The sequence below is a fragment of the Panthera leo genome, chromosome B1, assembly GCF_018350215.1.
Source record: "Panthera leo isolate Ple1 chromosome B1, P.leo_Ple1_pat1.1, whole genome shotgun sequence".
Lineage (NCBI taxonomy): Eukaryota > Metazoa > Chordata > Mammalia > Carnivora > Felidae > Panthera > Panthera leo.
Genome location: NC_056682.1, coordinates 109657927 through 109680924, shown reverse-complemented (window position 1 = coordinate 109680924; position 22998 = coordinate 109657927). Strand labels below are relative to the sequence as shown.

Genomic DNA, 22998 nt, shown 5'->3' with positions numbered 1-22998 from the left:
ATTTCCTCACATCTTAGTGCGGAAGACAAACTTGATCTATGGTAATACTTCAACACCACATGCTAAGTTAGAAGTGTAAAAAAAAAAAACACTATACCTATTATTTTTAAAATACATGTATGCCACGTATAGCCGCTTCACAAAAAGGTAGAAGAAATCAAAAAGGGAAAAACGAGGCCATTACTTTTCACAGATCTCATTGGCAGGTTAACATGGCTCAATACATTTACTGTATATATTTATTTTAAATATATATTTTTAAATCGTGTAATTATCAGAAAAGCTTCAATCCATCTACCATACATCCACTAGCAACAATATCTAAAGTGATTAGTAATCAACACAGAAAGGTGAAATGAGAGAAAGAGGGAGGGTTGTTTTTTGTTTAGTTTTTTGCTTCTGCTTTAAAAATAGGCTTCTGAAGATTGTGAATTACTATTGTTAAAATAATGCTGATGAAGATACCATGCACTAGAAAGCATTTCAGGGAAGAGAAACTGCCTCACAGGAGTTGAGAAAACAAAGGAGAAATGAGAAGCACAAAGAAAATCCAGGCATTTCCCTTTTCTTTTTAAACTGGAAAATCCTAACTCCTCACAGGAAGATAATGTCACCGACACAAGAGAGAAGCTAAGAAAGCACACGCCACAAAGATCAAGTTCTAAACACTTAGGAGAATGGAAATCACTTGCAGACCTCTCTGACTTTAGAAAACTAGCCAGTGGTGAAGCAGGAGGGGCCCAGTCCACAAGGCAGAACTAAGTGCCTTTGCACAAAACCCTGATCCACTATAACTTGGTATTGTCCTTGCAAGTCCCCTAATTAGTAAGACACCTCTCAGGTAAACTAGGAACTCCCTGCTTTTACCTAAGTTTAAATAATTCTAATACCACCAACATAGGCTGTAGTTTGGACACAGGGATTCTAAGCAGAATTAAGAATGTTTAAAATCTTGACAACGTTTTCAGGGTCCTAAAGATGATAGGAGTGCTAGTTTAGTTACCGCCATTATGCAAATTTCACTTTCCTTTCTGTCTAGTAGTGTGTGAGAAAAGACAGAAGAGGATGGAGAAAAAGGAAGCAAACAGCAAAAAGTGAGATCAAATGGAGAAAACAGAGCACATAGGTGAGAAAGGAACAGGAAATACAACAAATTCACAACTGTGAGTATATCCTAAAGTGATCACTCGTAAATTATGTGAATTTTTCCAGTTTACGATTTGAGCAAAAACAGCATGACTTTATCTCGCTTCCACATTCTTGAGTGATTTTGCTCACATATCAACCTACTTTAATTGTTAAAGAGCAACAAAGCTTTCAACCAGGATCCCAGGATCACACTAGGAAACTGAAAGTGTTTTTTTTTTTTTTCTGTTTGTTTTTTTTTCTTTTTTTTTCTTTTTGTTAAACAAACAAGCCAAAACTGATTAACAGCAAAGAGTTTTAAAAATTTACGTTTCTCTTACAAACTGTCATTCAGAGAACAATAATTTTGAAGTCTGTTAAATCTTGGCATAAACAGAAACTTGACGAATAGGTTGTATTTGGAACATTGTGGAATTTCTTTTGACCTCCCTCTATTGTTTGCCAACAGTAATTTAAGTTTGCATGGAACATCCTCCTAGTTGAAGTGTAAACAATGTGTGGGAAGGAATATATGACAAGATGATGTATCACATATGCATTACATGTAGGACCTTCACAACTTCATGCACTCAGAAACATGCATGAAGAGGAGGAGAGGACGGCCCAGGGTTCCCATCCAGGTGCCTTGAGAACAAGAGAATGCAGAAGTGGCACTGTTGACATTTAGCTGAAAGAAAGTGGGGGAGGGGGGAGGGAAGAAATAAGTTACACCGTTTTACAAAATATTGCCAAATTGTTTTGCCAAAGATGTGACTAGGGTACAATTTTATACCTTAGCTAAATTAATTGAAAATACAATGTATGAGATCTTTGCTTGCAAAAGATGAAATACACGATGTTAAGCAGAAACAAAATTAAAATAGATAACAACAGCATTAATTTTCTGTCAACTTTGTCCACACAGAGCTAAGCTGAAAACAGAAACAGGAACCCAGGCTTCAATCACATTATTGAATATAAATATGCATTGTAAGCATTCATGTTTTGTTAAAATGAATTTTGAGTTCATCCTTAGCTTTTGTCATCATTCTTAGGCTCCTTGGAAAGTTAAACCTAGAAGTCAATTTAACAAGGAATATAGCCTCAAAAGTAGATGAAACATAATGATTTAATTGGAGGTTTTTTGTTTTTTTTTTTTAATCCAACTGCTGGGAGCACTATTTCTTAAAAGCTCTGATAAGGTTCAGTGCTTTGAGTGGAGAAAATATTCACAACATTACCACACATATCTGGATCCTAATCCAAGTTAAGAAATAAATCTTAAAAAACAACACAGGCATGAATTTAATTACAGTCAACTTTCAATTATCCTCTGGAATTACCTACTATGTGAGTTTTAAATTTCAGCTTGACTTCCTCTTGTGGCCTGTGCTCATGGTCAAATACTATTATACTCAGTCAGGCACAGCAAATTAATTTATAAATTAACCTTAGTCAAGTGCTTAACAGGAATTACCTAGAAAAATGGACACCAAAAAAATCCTACAGCTGGTTATAAATTAGGTCTGGATAATTGAGAGTTGTGAGAATTGACCCAGACATAATGGACTTTTAAGGCGAGAACTCCAGGATATTCTAAAATGCCAACATCCATATGCTAAGGCTCTTCTCAGAGCTTATTACCTTTAAAACAAGGGTTATGCTACAAAATGAGGCCAAACATTAGACTCAAGAGCTCATGCAAAAGTGCTATAAATTTCCAAAGACCTTTAATATTTTCCATTGAATATAATGCAAAAGAAAATATTCTTAAAGGGAAGAAAAACAGCCATGCAGCTTTTTAGTCATTAGCTCCATTCACAAAGTATCCCGGAGCAGGATGTTACTTACAAGACCCATATGTGAATGGTTTTCAGGCCTTAGATGTTTTGCCACAAAGAGGTGCTTCCTGAGAAGTTTTCTTTCCCATTTGGAATACAGGATGGCCTATTAAGAGAAGCCCCATTTAAGCCACTTGGCATAAAATGAAGTTTTCTTAAATAGGCTCTATCCCATAAACACTTGAGGGAATTGTAGAAAAACCTTACCCTCTAGTACTGTATGATTGTAATCCCTTCCATATTAACTGTCAATTAGTGCTGTACCTCTTTGGGGTAAAAAACACACAAGCATGGGTATCTTCATTATTATATTCCTCTTGTCATTCTCTTCATTACATAGCTATCTATTTTTCCTTCCTCTACTTTTTATAAATCCAACAGTGATAAGTAATTATTAAGGCTATAGAGAAGGTCTTTGAAAACCACTGTGGTACATTATTAAACTGAGAAATTTTGATAGATTCTCTGGAGTTGAATGGCTGTTTGTATAAACTTGACTCCCCATCCTACTCCCTTCTGAATATTAACAGGTGATCCTGGTGAGACAATTTGGAATGAGACCAACATTACGTCAAACTTCTGAGTCTAAACTCTCCTTCTTGTTTTCATCTCATCCCTTCACTGACACAACCTTATTTCTCATTAATATTCCCCTTTACTCCAGTTGGAGCCAGCCTTCCTTATCCATAATCCTCTACCATACAAAGCTAACATCCTGACATTGTCCTTTTCTTATCATATTCCTGGACTATCTTCCATTTGCTCTATGTCTCCAAATTCCACTTGGAATTTGGACAAGGTCTTAAATGATATATTCTGTGCAAGATATACTTCTAAACTACAACAGTTCGTTACGTTGGTCATTCATTCCATTCTACTCTGAAGTTGATTGCAAACCTTGTAATTTTTCTTTGGTATCAATCATAAGTTGATTTCTAAACTAGAATATAAGTTCCTGGAAGACAATTATCTTTTACCTTGTATTTTATCTGGCATAAGTTAATCACCTAGGAGATGTGCAAGAAATATTTGTCTACTTATTGATTGGAAGAGCAAACATAACATCTGAGGTAGAGTAGTATAGTGAGGAAGACACGGAAATACCTGTTCCTTGTATTTTGAATGCTGTGTTTATAAATTTCTTCTAATACCTGTTAACTGAGCCCAGTAGATCATGTATAAAGGTTCTGATATGATAATGGTCATTTTAGAAACGCCTCCTTATTTTTTCCTCCCACATCACCCTCCTCTGCCAATTGTGACAATGAAGTCACAAATAGTTTGCCGTATTATGTGATTTAAGAAAAAGAAACCAGCTTGCTGGGGTATCCTCCAGTTTCTATTATACATGTGTTTCAACCCCCAAACAGCTGGTCTAGTTGATCTTTCTAGACAGTTATAATCTATTTCTCCTTAAACATTCCCACCGATGTAACTGACTTCCAGTGTTAAACAACACTATGTCATGTCATTAACAATGGAATAAGTAAAAAACACTGGCCATGGGTATATTAACAAAGAAGCTGACAGACTGGAAATATTTACTTGATGGGTACTGTTGGTGACCCAGAGCGATGAAAATGAACATTCTGCCACTTTCCATCCCGGCGGTGCCACACACGGGTTTCTTCTGACTGCATTGTCTTTGGCATCCCGCTGCCATCCATGTACTGTGTGAGCCTAATGTACGCTATGCAGGCAGCATCATCACCTACCAGGTGTACATGGGGGTTCAGGATAATAGTGTGGATTGGTTTATTGCTTTTGGACAAAGCTGAAAGAGAATAAAATGAAAACAAAACTTAGTTACTACATACAGAAAACCAAAACCAGTAACTTCATCTGGGGCCAATGAATGCAATGTCATTCATTCATTCAACTACTAATTGTTTGCTTTGAGTCCCTGGCACTGTGCAAAGTAAAAGAGAAAGGAAAAAAGAAAGAGCAAAAGTAGATAGTCATTATTTTCTTTGTTTCCCTTCATAGAGAAGTTGTCACTCTGGAAACTCAGGGACACACAAAGCTGAAGGTGAAGAGGTGTATTTATTTATAAATTTATTTATAATGGGAAGTGGTTAAAAACAAAAGCCATACTGGGGCACCTGGGCAGCTCAGTCGGTTTAGCCTCCGACTTGGGCTCAGGTCATGATCTCACAGTTTGTGGGTTTGAGCCCCGCATCAGGCTCTGTGCTGACCGCTTGCTCAGAGCCTGGAGCCTGCTTTGAATTCTGTGTCTCCTTCTCTCTCTGCCCCTCCCCAGCTCATGCTTTGTCTCACTCTGTTTCTCAAAAATAAATAAATGTAAAAAAATAAAATAAAAACAAAAGCCATGATACAAATAGAGAGGTAGAGGGCCTGGCCCAGATGCATGGAGCAGTTGAGAGGATACCCTGTGGTCTTGTTCGTTTTGTTAGTTGATGAAATACATGGGACAAGGAAATATATCAAGTATCATGCTTAACTGACTGAGCCACCCAGATGCTCCTAAAATGCTTTTTATTTATTTTTGAGAGAAAGCGAGAGAGCAAGTGAGGGAGAAGAAGAGAGAAAGGGAGACAGAGGATCTGAACTGGGCTCTGTGCTGACAACAGAGAGCACAATGCAGGGGCTTGAACTCATGAACCCTGAGATCATGACCTGAGCTGAAGTAGGACGCTTAACCAACTGAGCCACCCAGGCGCCCCTGATGTTATTCCTTTAGATCACTAAAACAGGTTAAACTGTTTTACCTGTTATGCAAACCTCTCTCCCATTTTCAGAAAAGATCTGAGTAAATTACTAAATGCTACAGTCACATAAAAAAGAATATCCCATTATGAAGAATATGTATTTATGGTAAGTAATGACATATAGTTTCTATTGAAGTAAGTTAAACATTTAAGGGGTTAATTATTCTTTTATTAGTGATGAGGTGGTGTCGATTGAGAACCAACTGGAAGAAACGTTATGAGAGAATCAGGAAATTTACTGAAGCTTTGTTAAGGCCAGTTTACCACATAATTCTTTCCTTGCAAATGCCTAGTGACTATGTAAAAAAAAATCATTAAACATACTTTAAATTAAAAACCCATGCCACAGCAGACATTCCTGTCAATGCTTATAATTATTGGAAGTGAATTGGATTATTCTAGTCCTTGCTACACTTCCTCTTTAATTTGATGAATTCACTCTATGTATCATGCAAACAAAAGACAATTCCTAGTCTTTAGGTGTAAGGAAAAGAAAGATAAAAGGAATTTCTGGTTTACACTTTTTTTTGATGATCTCAAGGATCTCAGGAGTTTCTTTTGCTACTATCTCTGAAATGTGGCTATTTCCTCTAAGACCACTCAAATTCTTATAGTGAAAACTGAAATATTTATTTACCCGATCACTCATCTTCAGGTACATTTCACTTTGAAAATGAGCACTATGCTTGAAAGTGCCCCTTTATGTCAAATATTCTGATATGCTATGGTGTCTTTTACTTTTTCGTACATAAACAATGTTTTATGAAAACTTATTTTTTTGGTAATTCATTTTGCAGCTTATATATACATTTGCTGGGACTTAGCTGGGGTACGTTTCATCAACATTACCTTTTATACAAAATCAAAGAGTTTCCAAAACACCAAAACTTTTAAGCTTGTCATTTTTTTTTCAGTTTCAAACACGAAAAGTGTTATGATGTAAAATACTGGACTAAGGTGAAAATTCTCATTATAGAATAGAGCAAAGCTATAAATTTAAGAGAAATTCAAAGAGGAATTGCAAAAGGCATGTTATTAAATTAGAATAAATGTACCATTTTCAAAGTAGAATCGGTGAAAGTCCATCCCTTCCACTAAATTACCCAAAGCTTCAGGTTCAAAAGCAGTAAGGCCTGGGTCACAGATTTTTCTGTAGGGGAAAAAAAAAAAAAAAAACATAATGAAAATAACCAATACATGGGTTAATATGTTTTGTTTATATAATATAATATACTTTGTTTCACACATATCCAATCTTATTTATCAACTCTTATTTTTCACTGGAAGGAAAGAGTCTTTAAAAAAACATAAAAATATAAAATTTCTTTCACAGGCCTTGGCAAGGTGAGTTGAGGAACAGATGCTATAAAAGCATTTTGCAGGGAACTCTGATAGGCGCAAGATAACACAGCAAGTTCCAGCAGATGATAACTAGACTTCTTTAGGAGTCTCCTTTTTAAAATTTCTGCTTTTTTATATTTCCAAGATGAATTCTCTAGGCTTTCTCCAGTTTTTCCTCTTATTTTTAATTTTTTAAATGTTTATTTTTGAGCGTGAGAGAGCGTGCCTGAGCACAAGCAGGGGAGGGGCAGGGAGAGAGGGAGACACAGAATCCCAAGCAGGCTGCAGGCTCCGAGCTGTCGGCACAGAGCCCGAACTCACAAACCGTGAAATCATGACCTGAGCCAAAGTCATATGCTTAACCCACTGAGCCACCTAGGCGCCCCATCTTACTTTTATTTTTTTACACTTGATCTTAGCCAAAAGGCCGAGAAGTGATTTACTCTTAAGTTGTCGGAGTCCAATACACTCTCCAAGTCCTACAAAATCAACATTGGCTCTGAAACTAAATAATTTTGGAACAACTTTTGACACCTTCTACATTCATTGAGTTGAAAGCATATATCACATGCTGTACTTTCTCGAAAAGCTGTTTTTAAAGTTTATTTCACTTGGGGTGCCTGGCTGGCTCACTCGGTTAAGAGTCCAACTTCGGCTCAGGTCGGCATCTCACGGTTTGTGAGTTCGAGCCCCACATCGGGCTCTGGGCTGACAGCTCAGAGCCTGGAGCCTGCTTTGGTTTCTGTGTCTCCCTCTCTCTCTGACCCTCCCCTGTTTGCGCTCTCTCTCAAAAATAAAAATAAAATATAAAAAATAAAGTTTAACTTTTAAAATAAAATTGAGAGATTCAAACATACAGATTAGTTTTCTTTTTAATACTAGAAATGTAATTCAACAAAGAGGGCATTTTTAAATATTCAGAGAAAGCCAATGGCTTTCTTTGGAGAAATTGATTCCATGAAGAATTGTTAAACACCTATGTGGCAGATATTCTTTGAAACAATTATAATACAACAATTAACACTGGAATAGAAATAAATACAAAGTGCCTGAAAACCAGACTACTTACATATGGGACAGGAAAGATTTAGGAGAAAAAGGGAGCTGGGCTTTTAGGAATGTGTAGAAGTTTTCCAGGTGTGGGGAAGATGGTAGGCAGGAGGAGGGCAGCAAATAAAATAGCTTAATACTGAGAGAATAGAGAGTATGTTTAGGGAACAACTAGTCGCTTGATCTGGTGAGCACTGGGTCAGTGGGTATGTATATAAGTCCCATAAAGGGGGAAACAGTTCCTTGGGCCTGTGGTGATCAAGGCAGGCTTCTCAGAGAAGGTGACATAAAATCTGGATTTGAGGAAATAGTGCAAGTTTACAAAGTGATAAAAGGATTTGGGACTATTTATTTTGGGGGAAAAACATTTTAACTGTTCAACAGAAATACAAGTTGGCCAACATGTATTCAAAAGGCCAACTCACTATGGTTCTTCACAGTATTGTTCATAGTGCATGGAACCGATTTTTTAAAGAATGCTTTTAAAGTAGAAAATAGTTGGGGCGCCTGGTTGGCTCAGTTGGTTAAGCGTCCGACTACAGCTCAGGTCATGATCTTCCAGTTTGTGAGTTTGAGCCCTGTGACTGTGCTGACAGCTCAGACCCTGCAGCCTGCTTTGGATTCTGTGTCTCCCTCTCTCTCTGCCCCCTCCCTCTCACACTCCATCTTTCTCTCTCTCAAAAACAAATAAACATTAAAAAAATGTTTTTTTTAAAGAAAATACTTAAAAAAAATCAGTGAATATTTCTGTGGTTAAAAAAAAAAAGCCTTAAAGGCAGGAGTGGCAAGAGGGGAGGTAGTGAGGAGGGCTTTTACATTTTGTCTCAGACTTGCTGGTGGGCAGGTACTTTCAAGCTCAAAGTCAAATATATATAATCTCTAAGGGGTGAAATGGGAATACCGTGTTGCTATGGTAACAGGAATTTATTCTGCCAGGGGCTATTACTTCCTCTGCAAATATGACTTCTGGTTGTCAACATTGGTGAATCAAAAATTTTTACTACCTTATATTGGTGCTGAAATCATCTGAGAATCACCATACTATGATGGATCTCTTTACCAACCACCAAAAAGAGTCAATATATCTGAAAACCTGTTAATCTGTTCTTTCTTTCTCTCTCCTCTGTATATATGCATTTATCACCTGTCATAGGCTTTGGATTAATAAAGGATTCACAAAGCTGCCACTTGATATGTGTATGTGTGAACACACATGCTCTGAACAGGTGTCCTAAGGACCAGTTGACAGGGCTTTACCAGTGTATTCATCCAAAAAGCTCCCATGTAAGGTCCTGTTGAATTATCCCTGGGCCTGAGTTGAAACATCAGGCCAGATTCCAGGCCTCTGTAGGTAAACAGATGTGATTCCACAGGACTGCATTATTTAAAATACCTTACATTAACCTGTCTTAGAATATAGGAAACGTCCCAATTTTGCCTGGCTACGACCACCAACAAAATACACTTTTTTACTATTCTACAGGAGAATGCTATTACAAAAAAATACATATTTGAAAATAGTATTCTCATGTTTAGAGAACATGTTCTCATGTTTTCCTTAATAGAGTTCTCAGCAAAACGATAGAAGAGCAGCTTCTATGACACAGAGTTCTCCACAACTGTTTAAAAGGGAACTCTGGTCTCCGACGAGAGTTTTATTTTAAACTTCATATCTTACTATTTCAAGTGTACTTTATTAAATCATGTGAAAATAGCTGATACACACAAATATATACACATGCACATGCATGTGTTTGCCTGTATATGCATTTACACATTTAATTTACAAGAAGCAATCCTGCATTTAATTTAGTTCTTATACTCATTTACTTTTCATATTTTATAACAGATGATAAAAGCAATACCTTATATAAAATTTGGGAAAAAGGGCAAGAAAAAAAATTCACACATAATTTCATCTCCCAGAGGCAATGTCCTTTTTTCCTTTTCAAAACCAATTTGTCATATCTCATTCTATTTTTAATGCTTTTTCTTATGTAGTTGGAATAATTATGTACATTATAATTACATCATAAGCATTTGCCAGATTTCTAGAAACTACATAAACATCCACTGTACCGAATGCACCACATATTACTTAATGGTTTCCTTAATGTCGGACATATGTTTCCAATTTTTCACTATTATGAACATCGCTTCAATAATATTTTTGTTTATATTTTTTGTCCATGCTTTAGATTAAAAATCCATACCCGTGTTAAATTTTTTAAAGTTTATTTATTTATTTTGAGAGAGTGTGCATGAACGGGGGTCATGAGAGAATTCCAAGAAGGCTCTGTGCTGTCAGGGCAGAGCCCAACTAGAGTCTCGATCTAACAAACCCTGAGATTATGACCTGGGCCAAAATCAAGAGTTGAACGCTCAACCAACTGAGCCACTCAGGTGCTCCCATACCCATGTTAAATTTTTATCAGTAAAATCAGAGGATTAAAACAATTTGAAACTTTAGAAATAAATTTGAAATAAATGCTTTCTGGTATATAAGAACTAAACGTCCCTTCTAACCACTGCCACCACCACCTACCTAAATTTTTGCCTCCATTTATACTCCAACCCAGTGTTGGAGGAAAGTCATCATAGTCCTACAGTATCTGCACTCCACTGCTTGTCAGCAATTTTTACCCCTGCTGAGCTGACTGGCAGAAAATGCTCTTGCATTCACATTTGCACATTTGGGCTTGCTTGCTTTCTTTCTTTCTTTCTTTCTTTCTTTCTCTCTCTCTCTCTCTCTCTTTCTTTCTCTCTTTCTTTCTCTCTTTCTTTCTTTCTTTCTTTCTTTCTTTCTTTCTTTCTTTTCTTTCTTTCGTATACAAGTTTTATCTATTTGGGTAGCCTAATCATTTTATCTTCTCATTTGTCATTACTTTCTCTGCTTCTAAATTTAGGTCTTTCCAATCAGAGATCAAATTCAATCTTTTTGCATTGAACTCTTTCATTCAAGAGGAGCTCCTCGTATGGAGTAAGAGGAAGGCTTGGACTGATTTTTATCTTTGTCCAAATAGTTAGCTTGTTGACCTACATACTTTGTGAAATAAGCCTATTTATTTGAATGCTTTATTTTTACTTGATTTCCTTTATATACCTTATGGTCCAGTAGTTCATAAACTTTAAGCATTGGGAGTTTCTTCAAATAAACTGTTACCTAAGAGACAAACTCATAAAAGAGACAAAGAAAGGTTGAGGCGTGCTGGCCCAAGAGGTAGAAGGCTGCCTCATGTCTCCTTCTGATCTCTCTCTGTCCCAGGATCTTGACAGAGCTGCGAGGCAAAACATCTCTTAAACCAAAATGTACTTCTATGTGCTTTCCTGTCTCTTGTGTTTTTGCTCTCATGGATGCTCTGCCTGGAATGCCTTCCCCATATGGAGGAGTGGGTGATTACAAGTCTGTGCATTGACCGGGAGAGCACCAATCCTCCTATCAGAAGCTTTGTGTTTCCTCTGTAAATCCTATTTATTTATGAAATAAAGCTATCATTGACCTCAAACCTGGGGTTAAATATACATGAATTCTGGTACACTGAAGAATGCACTCATATATAAAATATTTTGTTCACATGCATGAAAGCAAAATAAATGTGCCTCTACTCACGTGTAAGCTTCAAAGTCCCCATTGTTGATAGCTTCAATCAGTTGTTCAGTGACTTTGATAATTTCTTGCTTTCGTGCTAAAGGCAAAGATAGATTATTTTATGTGGCTTTTGTCCTTTGTTCTCATAAAACTCTAACAATATTGCTATTTTTCTTAGAGTTTTAACATTTAAGACCCATCCGTCCCCCAAACATGGTGTTATTCTCTCTACAATCTTGCTGTTTATAGTGCAGAGATCAGCATCATCGACTTCTTTTGGGAGGCTGTAAGACTCACAGATTCTCAGGTCTACTCCAGACCTACAGATTCAGAATCTGCATTTTAACAGGACATTTAGTCACCTAGAAATTCCAGGCTATATTTTTTAAATAAGTTCTCATTACCTTCATCAACATAATAGGGTTTGTAATTTTTTTTTCTTTGAACATTTAACAGATGTATGTCTATCTTCAGAATACAGAGGATCTTTTACATTGAGACACTTCAGATACTTTTTACCGTTCAGCTCAACCAACTCTGCAAAAGGGGATGCTAACACTGTAAATGACATCATATTTAGACAAATGGCCTTCAATGAACTCTATGAATTGGAAAACCAACATATGAATCAATATGTGGACATAGGCAGATAGTTCGATGGAACCTCCCTGAAGAGCTGTCAATTCCAACACCAAACATGCTTTGTTTCTATTTCCAGCCCACAATTGGTAAAATTATTAATAGTTGGCTTGGCTCAAATCCCACTTATTCAGTAAATTCCTTTCTGATTCCATTTGCAAATGTTCCTTGCCTTTTCTGAATGCCTACAGTGTATCATTCATTTGGTAATGAAGCATATGCTATAATACCACAACACCTTTTTTAGTTAAATCATTACTAGTTTTAAATTGTTATTAAACTTTGTTCACTGTGTGATGGTCTTTCTAGTTAAATTAAAAGCTCCCTTGGGGCGGGGTGGGGGGAGGCTATTTTTTGCATCCTCTAAGTTTTATTCCAATGTCTTTAAAATAGGTGCTCAATAAATGTGTGAATTTGATCAACTGCCATTAATGATAATCTTTTGATTTCAGAATTCTATTGTTACTAATGAAATTAATGCATGGAATTTTTAAAATTTAAATTTCTATGAGTTTTGCTTTAAGAACATTGTGATACTTCCTTAAATCACTGGAAATTAACTAGGAGAGTCACAAAGAGTTATATTCATTCTATCTTAGTGAAGCTGCTATTCATAACAGAAAAAGCAGAAGTCTGGTTTTAGATAATTTTTTTTTCCAAAGTTTGTTTATTTATCTTGAGAGAATGAATGAGAGTGCAAGCAGGGATGGGGCAGGGAGAAGGGGAGACAGAATCCTAAGCAGCCTCTGCGCTGTCATCGCAGAGCCTGGCTGAGGACTCACCAACTGGGAGATCATGACCTGAGCTGATATCAAGAGTTGGATACTTGATCGACCAAGCCACCCAGGTACCCCATTTTGTTATTGATTAAAGGCAACCAATATGTATTTTTAATGAAACTGATCATTATTAAACATGTTTTAACCACAAAGTTAAGTGCTTACATTTTCCAAGTTATGATGTTCCTTATTGAAAATAAATATTCTGTAAACCTAACCTCACTTATACTATATGAGACTACCCTATAAAATATGACTGTTAATAATGCCAAGGTTAATAATATAAAAAAATCACTATATAGGTTAGATTTCATTTTAGTTACATTATTAACTTTCTTTTATATTATGAAAAAAGAACAAAGTTTCTTAGCTCCTACACACATTTAAAACATTTTTTGCCCTTGTTCAGTTGATTTATGAATATCTAGAATATATCCAACACCAAAACATACTGACACCAGTAGTAGCAGGGAATAATTCTGTAATAGGGATGCCACCAGTGGCACATTTTAGCTTAATTTAGTTAGGCAATAAGTGATTCATCTGTTTCTGGCCTCAACAGTATGAACATTTGGCAAAAGTGCATGACAGCTGACCCGATTCTGGAATATAAAGGACACTGGTACTCAGAAAAGGAGATTAAGAAAATGTGACTATCAAAACCTCCTCAAAATTAAATCCTTGTTTAAAGCTAATATATTTCCTAGTTTGCTAAGTAAAAAACTACAGTTTAGAAAATGTCAATTTTTAAAAATGAGATGGAAGAAAAACAAATGTGAAATCAGTACCCTTTGTAGAGCTTCATTAGGCTAAGGCTCAGTTTACAGAGCGTGAAAAGTTCAAGGTCACGTTCTGAATTTTCTCAACATCTCTACCTTCCCTGATAAACAAAATATGGAATTAGAATATCGGCTTTAGGTATGGCCATCTCTCATACTGTGAGTCACTGTGGAAATACTTATTATCTCTTTAATAGTTTACAAGCTACAACTGGCTTAATTTTTGTCCTGCACAATCAAAGCAACACAAATTGCCTTCTCTCTTAGTTCTTAGGCTCAGAAACAATGGTCCTTTAGCTGGCAGCACAGCAAGTGGGAATTAGTGAGAATGCTTCTGTGCTGCATCATCAGGAAAACAACATGACAATCTTGGCTTCAGAGGCCCTGGAACTCAGGAATCTTTAGAGTGCTTACTTCCCTGGGGCAAAGGAGCCTGAGTGAGTCATAGGTAGCACATGACAGCTGACTCTTTAAAGGAAAGCAGAAGTCTGGAAATGAATCATTTGTATATAGTAGTCTACTGTGGTTGGGACTATTGCCACAGTGACCTACAGGAAGAGTGAGGTGAGGTTTTGGTGATCGCTGTCGAACAGTGAGGATAAGGGACAATCTACTTCTCAGAAGTGAGGTTAAGGGACAGTCACTGTGCTAGGTGCCTGGGTGCCTATCTTCTGTAGAAAGGTACCCCTATCGTCTGGCCTTCCCTCTTCCTAAATATCAAGTAATGACCACTCCAGAATTCAAACTGGGGACAGCTTGTGATGTGTCACTATTTAACAATTCAGATGAAGGAAAATTGTATCAATATGGCATTCCCTGCATACCAGAAGTTTTTCCATCTTTAGCTAGCATTTTAATCACTGGGGACTGATTACTCAGTAGTTTCATTTACAGAATAAAGGTACTGAAGCCTATACCCCTAAGTCCCAAAGTAGTTTGTGGGGATTTCCAGGTTCCTAGGGGAAAGGCAGGAGAGAAAAGTAAGTGGGAGAGATGTTTCAGATTCTGAGTGTAATTGCTTCCCATGCAACCATGCAAAAGACCTAGGAACATTTTCATGTTCAAATTCATATTCTTTTTGCCTCCCTTATTTTTCCAAAGAGGACTGTTAGAGTTAGATAAGGATGTGAATGGTCCCAGTGTTAAAAACTAACCAACAAAACAAGAAACCCTGGGAACTGAGAATAAGTACATAATAAAACAATGGATAGATTTCAACATTTCTCAAACATTATCAGATCTGAACGATGATCAACAACGCTCTGGGATATGCACACAAACATTACCTACCGGTTTTACAGGTAAGTACAGAGAATATAGGCACTGACCAAGGGACACAGAGTTTGCTGATTACTCCTTCCCTCCATCTTGAAATACTTTTACTGCTTTCCTGCTTAATAATTGTGTGATCATATGATCTCTTATTTACTATGTTCTCTTTCTCTACCTGGACTTTAAATGTTTCAATTCCTTTCAAAGGTTCAATTTGAGGCCCTTCTCAACATACACTGTATCCTTCTGAACCCTCCCACACCAGTGTTTTATATTGCTATTTATGTCCCAGTGACGGCACATTGTTACTTCCTTTTTTCTAGTCTTTTCCTCTACCTCTGTGTGTCAGTGCCTATTTTGGAATCTTCATTTGGATATCTCAAATGCATCTTGAACCCAACATACGCTAAACTGATCTAATGAACTTCTACCTGCACAAATCTATTTGCTTTTCCAGGGATCTCCCTCTTGGTGAATGGCAACATCATCATCCAGTTGCATAAGCCAGAAACCTGAGAATCATCTTTGAATCCCTTATCCTACACACCCCATCCAATCTTTCAAGTTCTGTTGATTTTGCCTTTTAAAATATATTACATATTGGGGTGCCTGGATGGCTCAGTTGGTTAAATGTCCGACTTCAGCTCAGGTCATGAACTCGTGGTTCGTGAGTTCAAGCCCTGCGTGGGGCTCTTTGCTGATAGCTCAGAGCCTGGAGTCTGTTTCAAATTCTCTATCTCCCTTTCTCTCTGTCCCTCCCTCACTCATGTTCTCTCTCTCTCTCTCTCTCAAATAAACATTAAACATTTTTTTAAAAATTAAAAAAATAAAATGTATTACATATTAGTTCTTACCTTCTTCACCACCACTCTGGTGTAAGCACCCATCATTTCATAGTAAGTTATCTGAAGAGACACTATGCAATCTGGCATAATCTCGACTCTGCTCATCTCACCAGACTCATTCAAAGGCCCTTTTACTTTATCCTCTCCACTCCACCCATACAGCCTATTCTCAGAAATGAAAAATGGCCAAACTGCCTTCTAGTGTTAGCCCGTATATATTATCCTCTCTTGGAGAACGGTCCCCCATCTTTGCTTCCACTTCTTTTATCAGATCTCAACTATTATATCTTTGAAAAAGCCTTCTCTGACCCTCATTTTAGGAGAGGTCTCCATGTTATAAATTCACACTTATCTTCTCCTACAACTGCTGTTTAAAAGCACTTAGCATACTAGAATTTACATATTTATTTGTGTGGATTTGATTACATTTTCTCTATTTGTAAGCTCCACAGGGGCAGATAACTTACCACTGCAACCCAACATCTAGCATAGTACATGCTTAATAAATATTTGAATGAACAACGGGTCCAGAACAGACTCAAGCGCTTTCTGATTCCCAATCCAGTGGCCTTTCCAACATATAAATACTTCATTTTTAAATGATGGTCAGAGAGCCTTTAAAAAATATACAACTAATAAAACAATTCAGATTTTAAGAAGCATACCTTACTGTTTATTGACAGTGAAAGAAAATACTCTTCAACTTGTCTAAAACTAACCATCAAATTTCTTTCTCTTTTTGACTTCCTTATTTTTGCTAATGCAACCACAATTTTACTGGTCTCCCAGCTCAAAACCTTGGGTTACTTCTAGACTCTGTTCTCTCCTTTGTCCTCATATTGTCCTCCACAAGTCATTTAATTTTCCATTATCATCTACATGATGTCTCCTATGGTATATCCTTAGCCTCTTCGTCTGTTTGCTTGCCCTTGGCAATCTCATTTATTCCTCTGGCTTTGACCATATAATGAAGACTGCCAAATCTCTACCACTAACCTTAAACCTTTCTGGGCTCCAAGTTCATATTTCTATCTGATTTGTAACATCTCCAGTTACCCTGGCATTTCAGACCTAGTAGGGTGCCAAGATGGACCTCAAGTATCTTCCCTGAGAAACCTGCTGCTTGTCTTCTATCATTCACCTTGGATAGTGATGACATAATCTGCTCAGTTGCCCAAACCAAAAGCCTTGACACTTCCTTTTCTTTCAGTTCTTCATATAGCTGATCACCAGTTCTTCTTCACTCATCTACATCTTTCTCAGATCCATTTATTCCTCTTTAGGCTAATGGCCACTTCTCTGATTCAGGCTCATAGAAGTTCCTAACCACTCCTGCTCCAAGGTCACATCCCACTCACTCCCACTCTCCACCCCTCACTGTTGTAAAATCATCTCTATAGAATAGGGCTAACCATGCCTTTCCCCCACTGTCTAGAAGCCAAGCCCAATATTCTTTGTTCTTGAAAGATCTTCCTACTTTATTTTTCTAGCTTTGACTCTTCACACTTCTTTTCCCCCAGGAGTCCCATATAACCTATTCTATAACTACACCAAGTGTCTCACTTTTCCTCAACTAATCCTGGCTCTTTGATAATGTTTTGCCTTTCTTCTTACCATTTCTTCTGTCTGAAAACTCTCCCTCTTCTGTCTGGAAACCTTCAATATTCTGCTCCAAAGTTCTCTCTTTCCTATAGCCTTTCCTAAGTGCTATTCACAACTCTTTGGTTATACTGCAGTCTTCCTAAAGCATTATCATAGGATGTTCATAAATCTGCTCAGGCAGGGCTTGACAGTTTTCTACCTTCAACACCTGGCACTGAATAAATTCCTATAAATGCATGCACATATGAATACATAGATGAGGTGTATAAAATATTATATACATTTTGAAACATTAGATAAATGCCAAGTATGCTGGTGATGATCACGTCTGGCAGCAGTTTGAAAGTAACTGTGCTAACTGAAAAGGCACTTATGGGGGCACCTGGGTGGCTCAGTCAGTTAAGTGTCCAACTCTTGGTTTAGGCTCAGGTCATGATCTTACAGTTCATGGGTTCAAGCTCTGCATCAGGATCTGTGCTGACAGCATGGAGCCTGCTTGGGATTCTCTCTTTCCCTCTTTGCCCCACCCTGCTCCCTCATGCTGTCTCTCTGTCTCTCTCTCTGTCTCTCTCTCTCTCTCTGTCATAAATAAATAAACTTAAAAACCCACAAAATCCCTTAAAAAAAAAAAAAAAAAAGAAAGGGCACTTACGGATCTTGCATAGCTCAGAATCAGCAGAATGACCACTCTGTGTGACGCCATGGTATTTTAGATGCCAGAGTAATTTGTATAGATCTAGTAAGATAAACTAGGCATATCTAGCCAATGTTTAAACTTGTAATTTCTTTTCAAGAGAACTGAGTTCAGAGAAATATCCTAGTTATTCAAGCTTGAACTTTCCAGTAGTTATAGATTTTGGATTAAGAAGTTTGCTGAGATGAAACCACTTGACAATTAACCTTACTCAGGCGTCTATCTTGTCTACTGTGAAACTCAGACTAGGAAATGAACTGAATTTATAGATGCAAGTTGATCTTTACTAAAATGTTAGCACAGTATCATACACTGAAATCTTTTAGTGAACTGTGCCTAAAGACTACTTAATGATCAAAAGTTGCACAATTAAAATTTTAGCTTTTTGGGGTCTATTAGCTCATTAGCAATTCTGCTCATTTACTTTTTGCCAAGAGGTATAGTTCTATTTAATTTAACTTCTTTTTACATATCTCAGAGGTATCGGGCACTTGGCTGCCAGAGACTTGAAGGACAGGGAGGTTAAGTGACTTGCTCAAGTCATCCAGCAAAGTCAGAAGCTGTGCCAGGGCTGGAACTTTATTTGGCTGAGGTATCTGTTTAATTCACTAATCTATGTTCCCTTCCAGCCCACAGTGCCTAATTCAATATTTTGAAATAATAAACTTAAATGAACCACCTGAGTGCCTTTGAACTTACTCTGGCAAGGTGACTGACTACTTAATTACTGTGCCAAGGTTGTAATTAATTATTATACCAATTTCACAAAACTGGGTGCCCCATGGTTTCATTGTCTTTTTCCACACTGCCATTAACGAAAATAACTCTTAGCAATAGTTATTATCTTCGGCAAATATACAAATTAGGATCATTTTCATGGTATTGGTAGTTTATTGAAAAAGGTGCCTATCAACTAAGCTGTTTCGCATTTCCTATGCAATTAACAGCTTGCTTCTTAGTGATTTCATTTTTATTTCACTAGTTTCATGTATTAACATTCAGGAGAATATTTTCTATTATTTTGGCTTTTAAAATCAAGCCCATAAAAGATTTTAGAGTTGCCTGGTTTACCCTGGAATATTTTACTCAAATTAAGAGCTGGAAATTACCAAATTTCTCCTCAGTAATGCTTTCAAGAATTGTTGTAAAGCTCACTTACCCAGAAGTCACCTGTTGAACGACATCAATTACTCAGCTCTTTAATCACTAGTGTTTCTTAAGATTACAAAACTAAATTATTCAAATCATCTTTGTACTTTGCTCTATAAAAACTGCTCTTAGTTTCAAAGCATAAAATGTTAATTGGGAGAAGAAGTGCTATTAATCTTAGCCCTGTTAAATTTCTATGACTTGGCAATAGATGATTAACAAATATTTAAAAACAAAAAAACTCTAGCATTGGGATCATTTAGTATAAGTGAAAATAGGTTTACATTTTTAAAAAAGTTTGTGAGGATATCATTGGGTTACAAAATATGACCATGTCATTCCTAAAATGATTCTAGATGTAAAGAAGTAAAATATTTACTATTTTTTGTAAAAAATTAAGGGATGTATACTTATAAAGACTTTCATTAAAAATGGCTTACGTTAAGTTTTAGAGTATAGAGAAACTATATGTGGTTATGTAGAATATTTGCTTATATGGAAGAATTCAGTCCAGCCACATTAAAGCAATTGAATAACTGTTCTGGTATCCCCAACTGACTTGTAGAAGCTAGAAACAGCACAACATTGTGAATACCATTGAGTATTTTAGTATTAAGATTTCTGTGAATCAGATAGGTGTGGTACCACTTCCAGTTAAGAGTTGATGACATGGAAGAAAAAGATTTTAAGAAACTGGTTCAAAGATTCACATCAATTGCTTGAGGATTAAACTTCAGTCTCCTCAACAATGTGGGTCGAACTTGAGGGCATTATGCTACGTGAAGTAAGTCACAGAGAGGAAGACAAATACTGTATGCTTTTACTTATATGTGGAATCTCCCAACCAGACAAACAACTCCTAGAAAAAGAGATCAGATTTCTGGTTACCATAGGCAGTACTGGGATAGGAGAAGGGGGAATTGGAGGGAGATGTTCAAAGGGTACAGACTTGCAGGGCGCCTGGGTGGCTCAGTCAGTTAAGTGTCCAACTCTTGATTTCAGTTCAGGTCATGATCTTCCAGTTCATGAGATCGAGCCCTGTGTTAGGCTCTGTGCTGACAGTGCAGAGCCTGCCTGGGATTCACTTCCTCTCTCTCTGTCCCTCCTCTGCTGGCACTCTCTCTCTCAAAACAAATAAACTTGAAAAAAAAGGTACAGACTTGCAGTTATAAGGTAAATAAGTCCTAAGGATGTCATGTACAACGTGGTGACTACAGTTAACACTGTTGGATGGTATATGTGAAAGTTGTTCAAAAGTCCATCCCAAGAGTTCTTACCAGAAGAAAAAAACTTTTTTAAACATTTTTTTATATCTATATTAGATGTTAAGTGTTAACTAAACCTACTATGTAATCATTTCACAATATATGTAAACCAAATTCATTTGTTACATATAAACTTATATAGTGCTGTATGCTGTATATTAATTATATCTTTAAAAAACCATAGTCTACTAGCATTCAAGTTTGTACACTTGAATGAAACAAAGATACTAAGCATTCTCAATGAGTATCTGTTTGCTCCACTGTAGAACCAAGGTGATAAAGTTATTTTCTCAAAAGAATAATCAGACTTGAAAAGGAGACAATGAGATAGAATTTTTAAATATCTGGAAAATTTTTGTTTTGTTTTGTTTTTTGACAAGAAGGAAATCCAGCCTTCCCCAGACCCTGGAACTATAATGAGTCCAATTAACCCCTCCAGTTAATTTTACATAATATCAGCCAAAAGAAGCATGTGTCTTTATGGTCAAAAGTAATTGTCAAAGTGTTAATGCTCTGTTATGCAATATGAATAGCCAGAACTAAGTATGTATATGTATGTGTGTGTGTGTGTGTGTGTGTGTGTGTGTGTATATATATATATATATATATATATATATATATATGAGAGAGAGAGAGAGAGAGAGAGAGAGAGAGAGAGAGAAGGGTTAAAACCCTGTGCAGTCATGAGTAGGTTTTTCTCCCCCAATGGTTTCTATTGTGGTTTAGCTTGATATTTTATTTTTAATAACTTATTCCATTCCTATATAAAAAGTATACAGTTTGAATTTAGCAAAAAATAGAATTCAGTATATTCTTGGATAAGTTTATTTGTAACTACACTTTTCTGAATAATTCAACTGGTAGGTTTGTAAATGCTCCCTGGGACCAAGAATGTAAGATAAACTTAACAGCATGTTCTCTATACTCCAAAACCATTTTAAATCTTTGTTTTGCACAAAGCAAAAATAAAAAGCAAGCAAACAAACAAAAAACCCTACCAAAATTAATTGAAGTGTGATGTGATTTTTGAGAAAGACTGAGACTGAACACAGTAAGAGTACACAAAAATAGTATTCTGCCTCCATATTTATTGAGCCCAATCTGATTTTCTGAAGTCTTTTCTCCTTATCTCCATGTTCACACAACTCTTAGTCATATTTCCAAGTTTCTCATACCAGTGTTGTCTCAGTAAGGCTGAAGTGAAAGCGTTTTTTTTTTTTTTTTTATCACCTACCACTGTATAGATATTTTAACTCTAAGAATGTCATGTCACTTTTTTCTAAGCATTAAGTACGTCTACTTGTCCCATTTTGAACCATTCCCCCAAATAGGTAGCAGCATCGCCTGTCATTGAAACTCCATACTTTCTAGCTAATTCTCATCTTCAACGGCTACAAAAATAGTGGCTGTGCTTTCATTACAAAGTCTATCATTATCCAATCCATAGCTTCCAGAATTAATAAATGAGAACTGAAAGGGCAGATGAGGTCCAGTGAAATGGGAAGAGAGAGGACAATTTTCAAAACATATCATAGAATACAATCGCACTCATACATAATTCAAGAGTTCTATAGTCTCTCTAATCAATAGTAAATTAGGGAACTAGTGTAACAAGTTTATAGGACAAATAACATAAATGAGGAGATATTTTTAATTTCGAAAATTGCGGAATAATGATAGACTCTCTTGATAAGTCAGTTTGTCTATGGCATCCAAAGGCAGCATTCAATGTAACATATGTGTCTATATACATGTGACCACTGTTGCCTTCTGAGATGCAAGACCACTGCAGTGAAAAGGCGGAGCTGCAGTCAGTTTGGATATAAATTTACAATGTTTTGTCACAACTTGGAAAACTTACTTAGAGGAAAATTACTTACATATACCTCCTTTTTTCAACACACACACCACACACACACACACACGCACATGCACACACACACACACACACACACAGTCCCTCTCACAAAATGTTATAAATTCCTATAACTCTTTTGATGTCCCCATGCATTTGACAGATTGCACTGGTAAGACTTCTAGGACCAAGAGTCATTTCTGTGATTCGTTACTACATTTTTCAAAGCTTAATTTGGAAAGGTAAAAATATCCTATCAGACCAGAAGTTCTTAAGTGAGTTCTCATAGCAAATGCTTTTTATTAAAGTGATTCCTCATATTGGCACTCTATAATCAGTTCAGCTCTGGGATATTCTGTGCTAAATTCAGCTTAGGAAAGTAATGTAAAAGTACTTGCTGTAAAATCTTGACCAAATTTTACAAACCAGTAAAATTATTCTTTG

The 22998-nt window shown here is 36.6% G+C and overlaps 1 protein-coding gene across 8 annotated transcripts in view; it reads right to left on the bottom strand.

Moving 5' to 3' along the window:
* Positions 1 to 1373: 1373 nt before the first annotated feature.
* CAMK2D (calcium/calmodulin dependent protein kinase II delta) overlaps positions 1374 to 22998 on the bottom strand; it is a 317423-nt gene continuing 295798 nt past the window's right edge. For 6 of the 8 annotated variants that reach the window (XM_042935660.1, XM_042935653.1, XM_042935655.1 and 3 more), the window contains 5 exons: positions 11697 to 11772; positions 6751 to 6845; positions 4512 to 4740; positions 2977 to 3072; positions 1374 to 1813 (listed from right to left, as the gene is read on the bottom strand). In XM_042935660.1, coding sequence (XP_042791594.1) covers positions 3006 to 3072; positions 4512 to 4740; positions 6751 to 6845; positions 11697 to 11772 — 467 coding nt within the window. In that variant the 3' untranslated portion in view covers positions 1374 to 1813; positions 2977 to 3005. Of the gene's footprint in view, positions 1814 to 2976; positions 3073 to 4507; positions 4741 to 6750; positions 6846 to 11696; positions 11773 to 22998 lie in introns of those variants that run through there. The other 2 variants (XM_042935656.1, XM_042935658.1) reach the window with 2 other exon arrangements.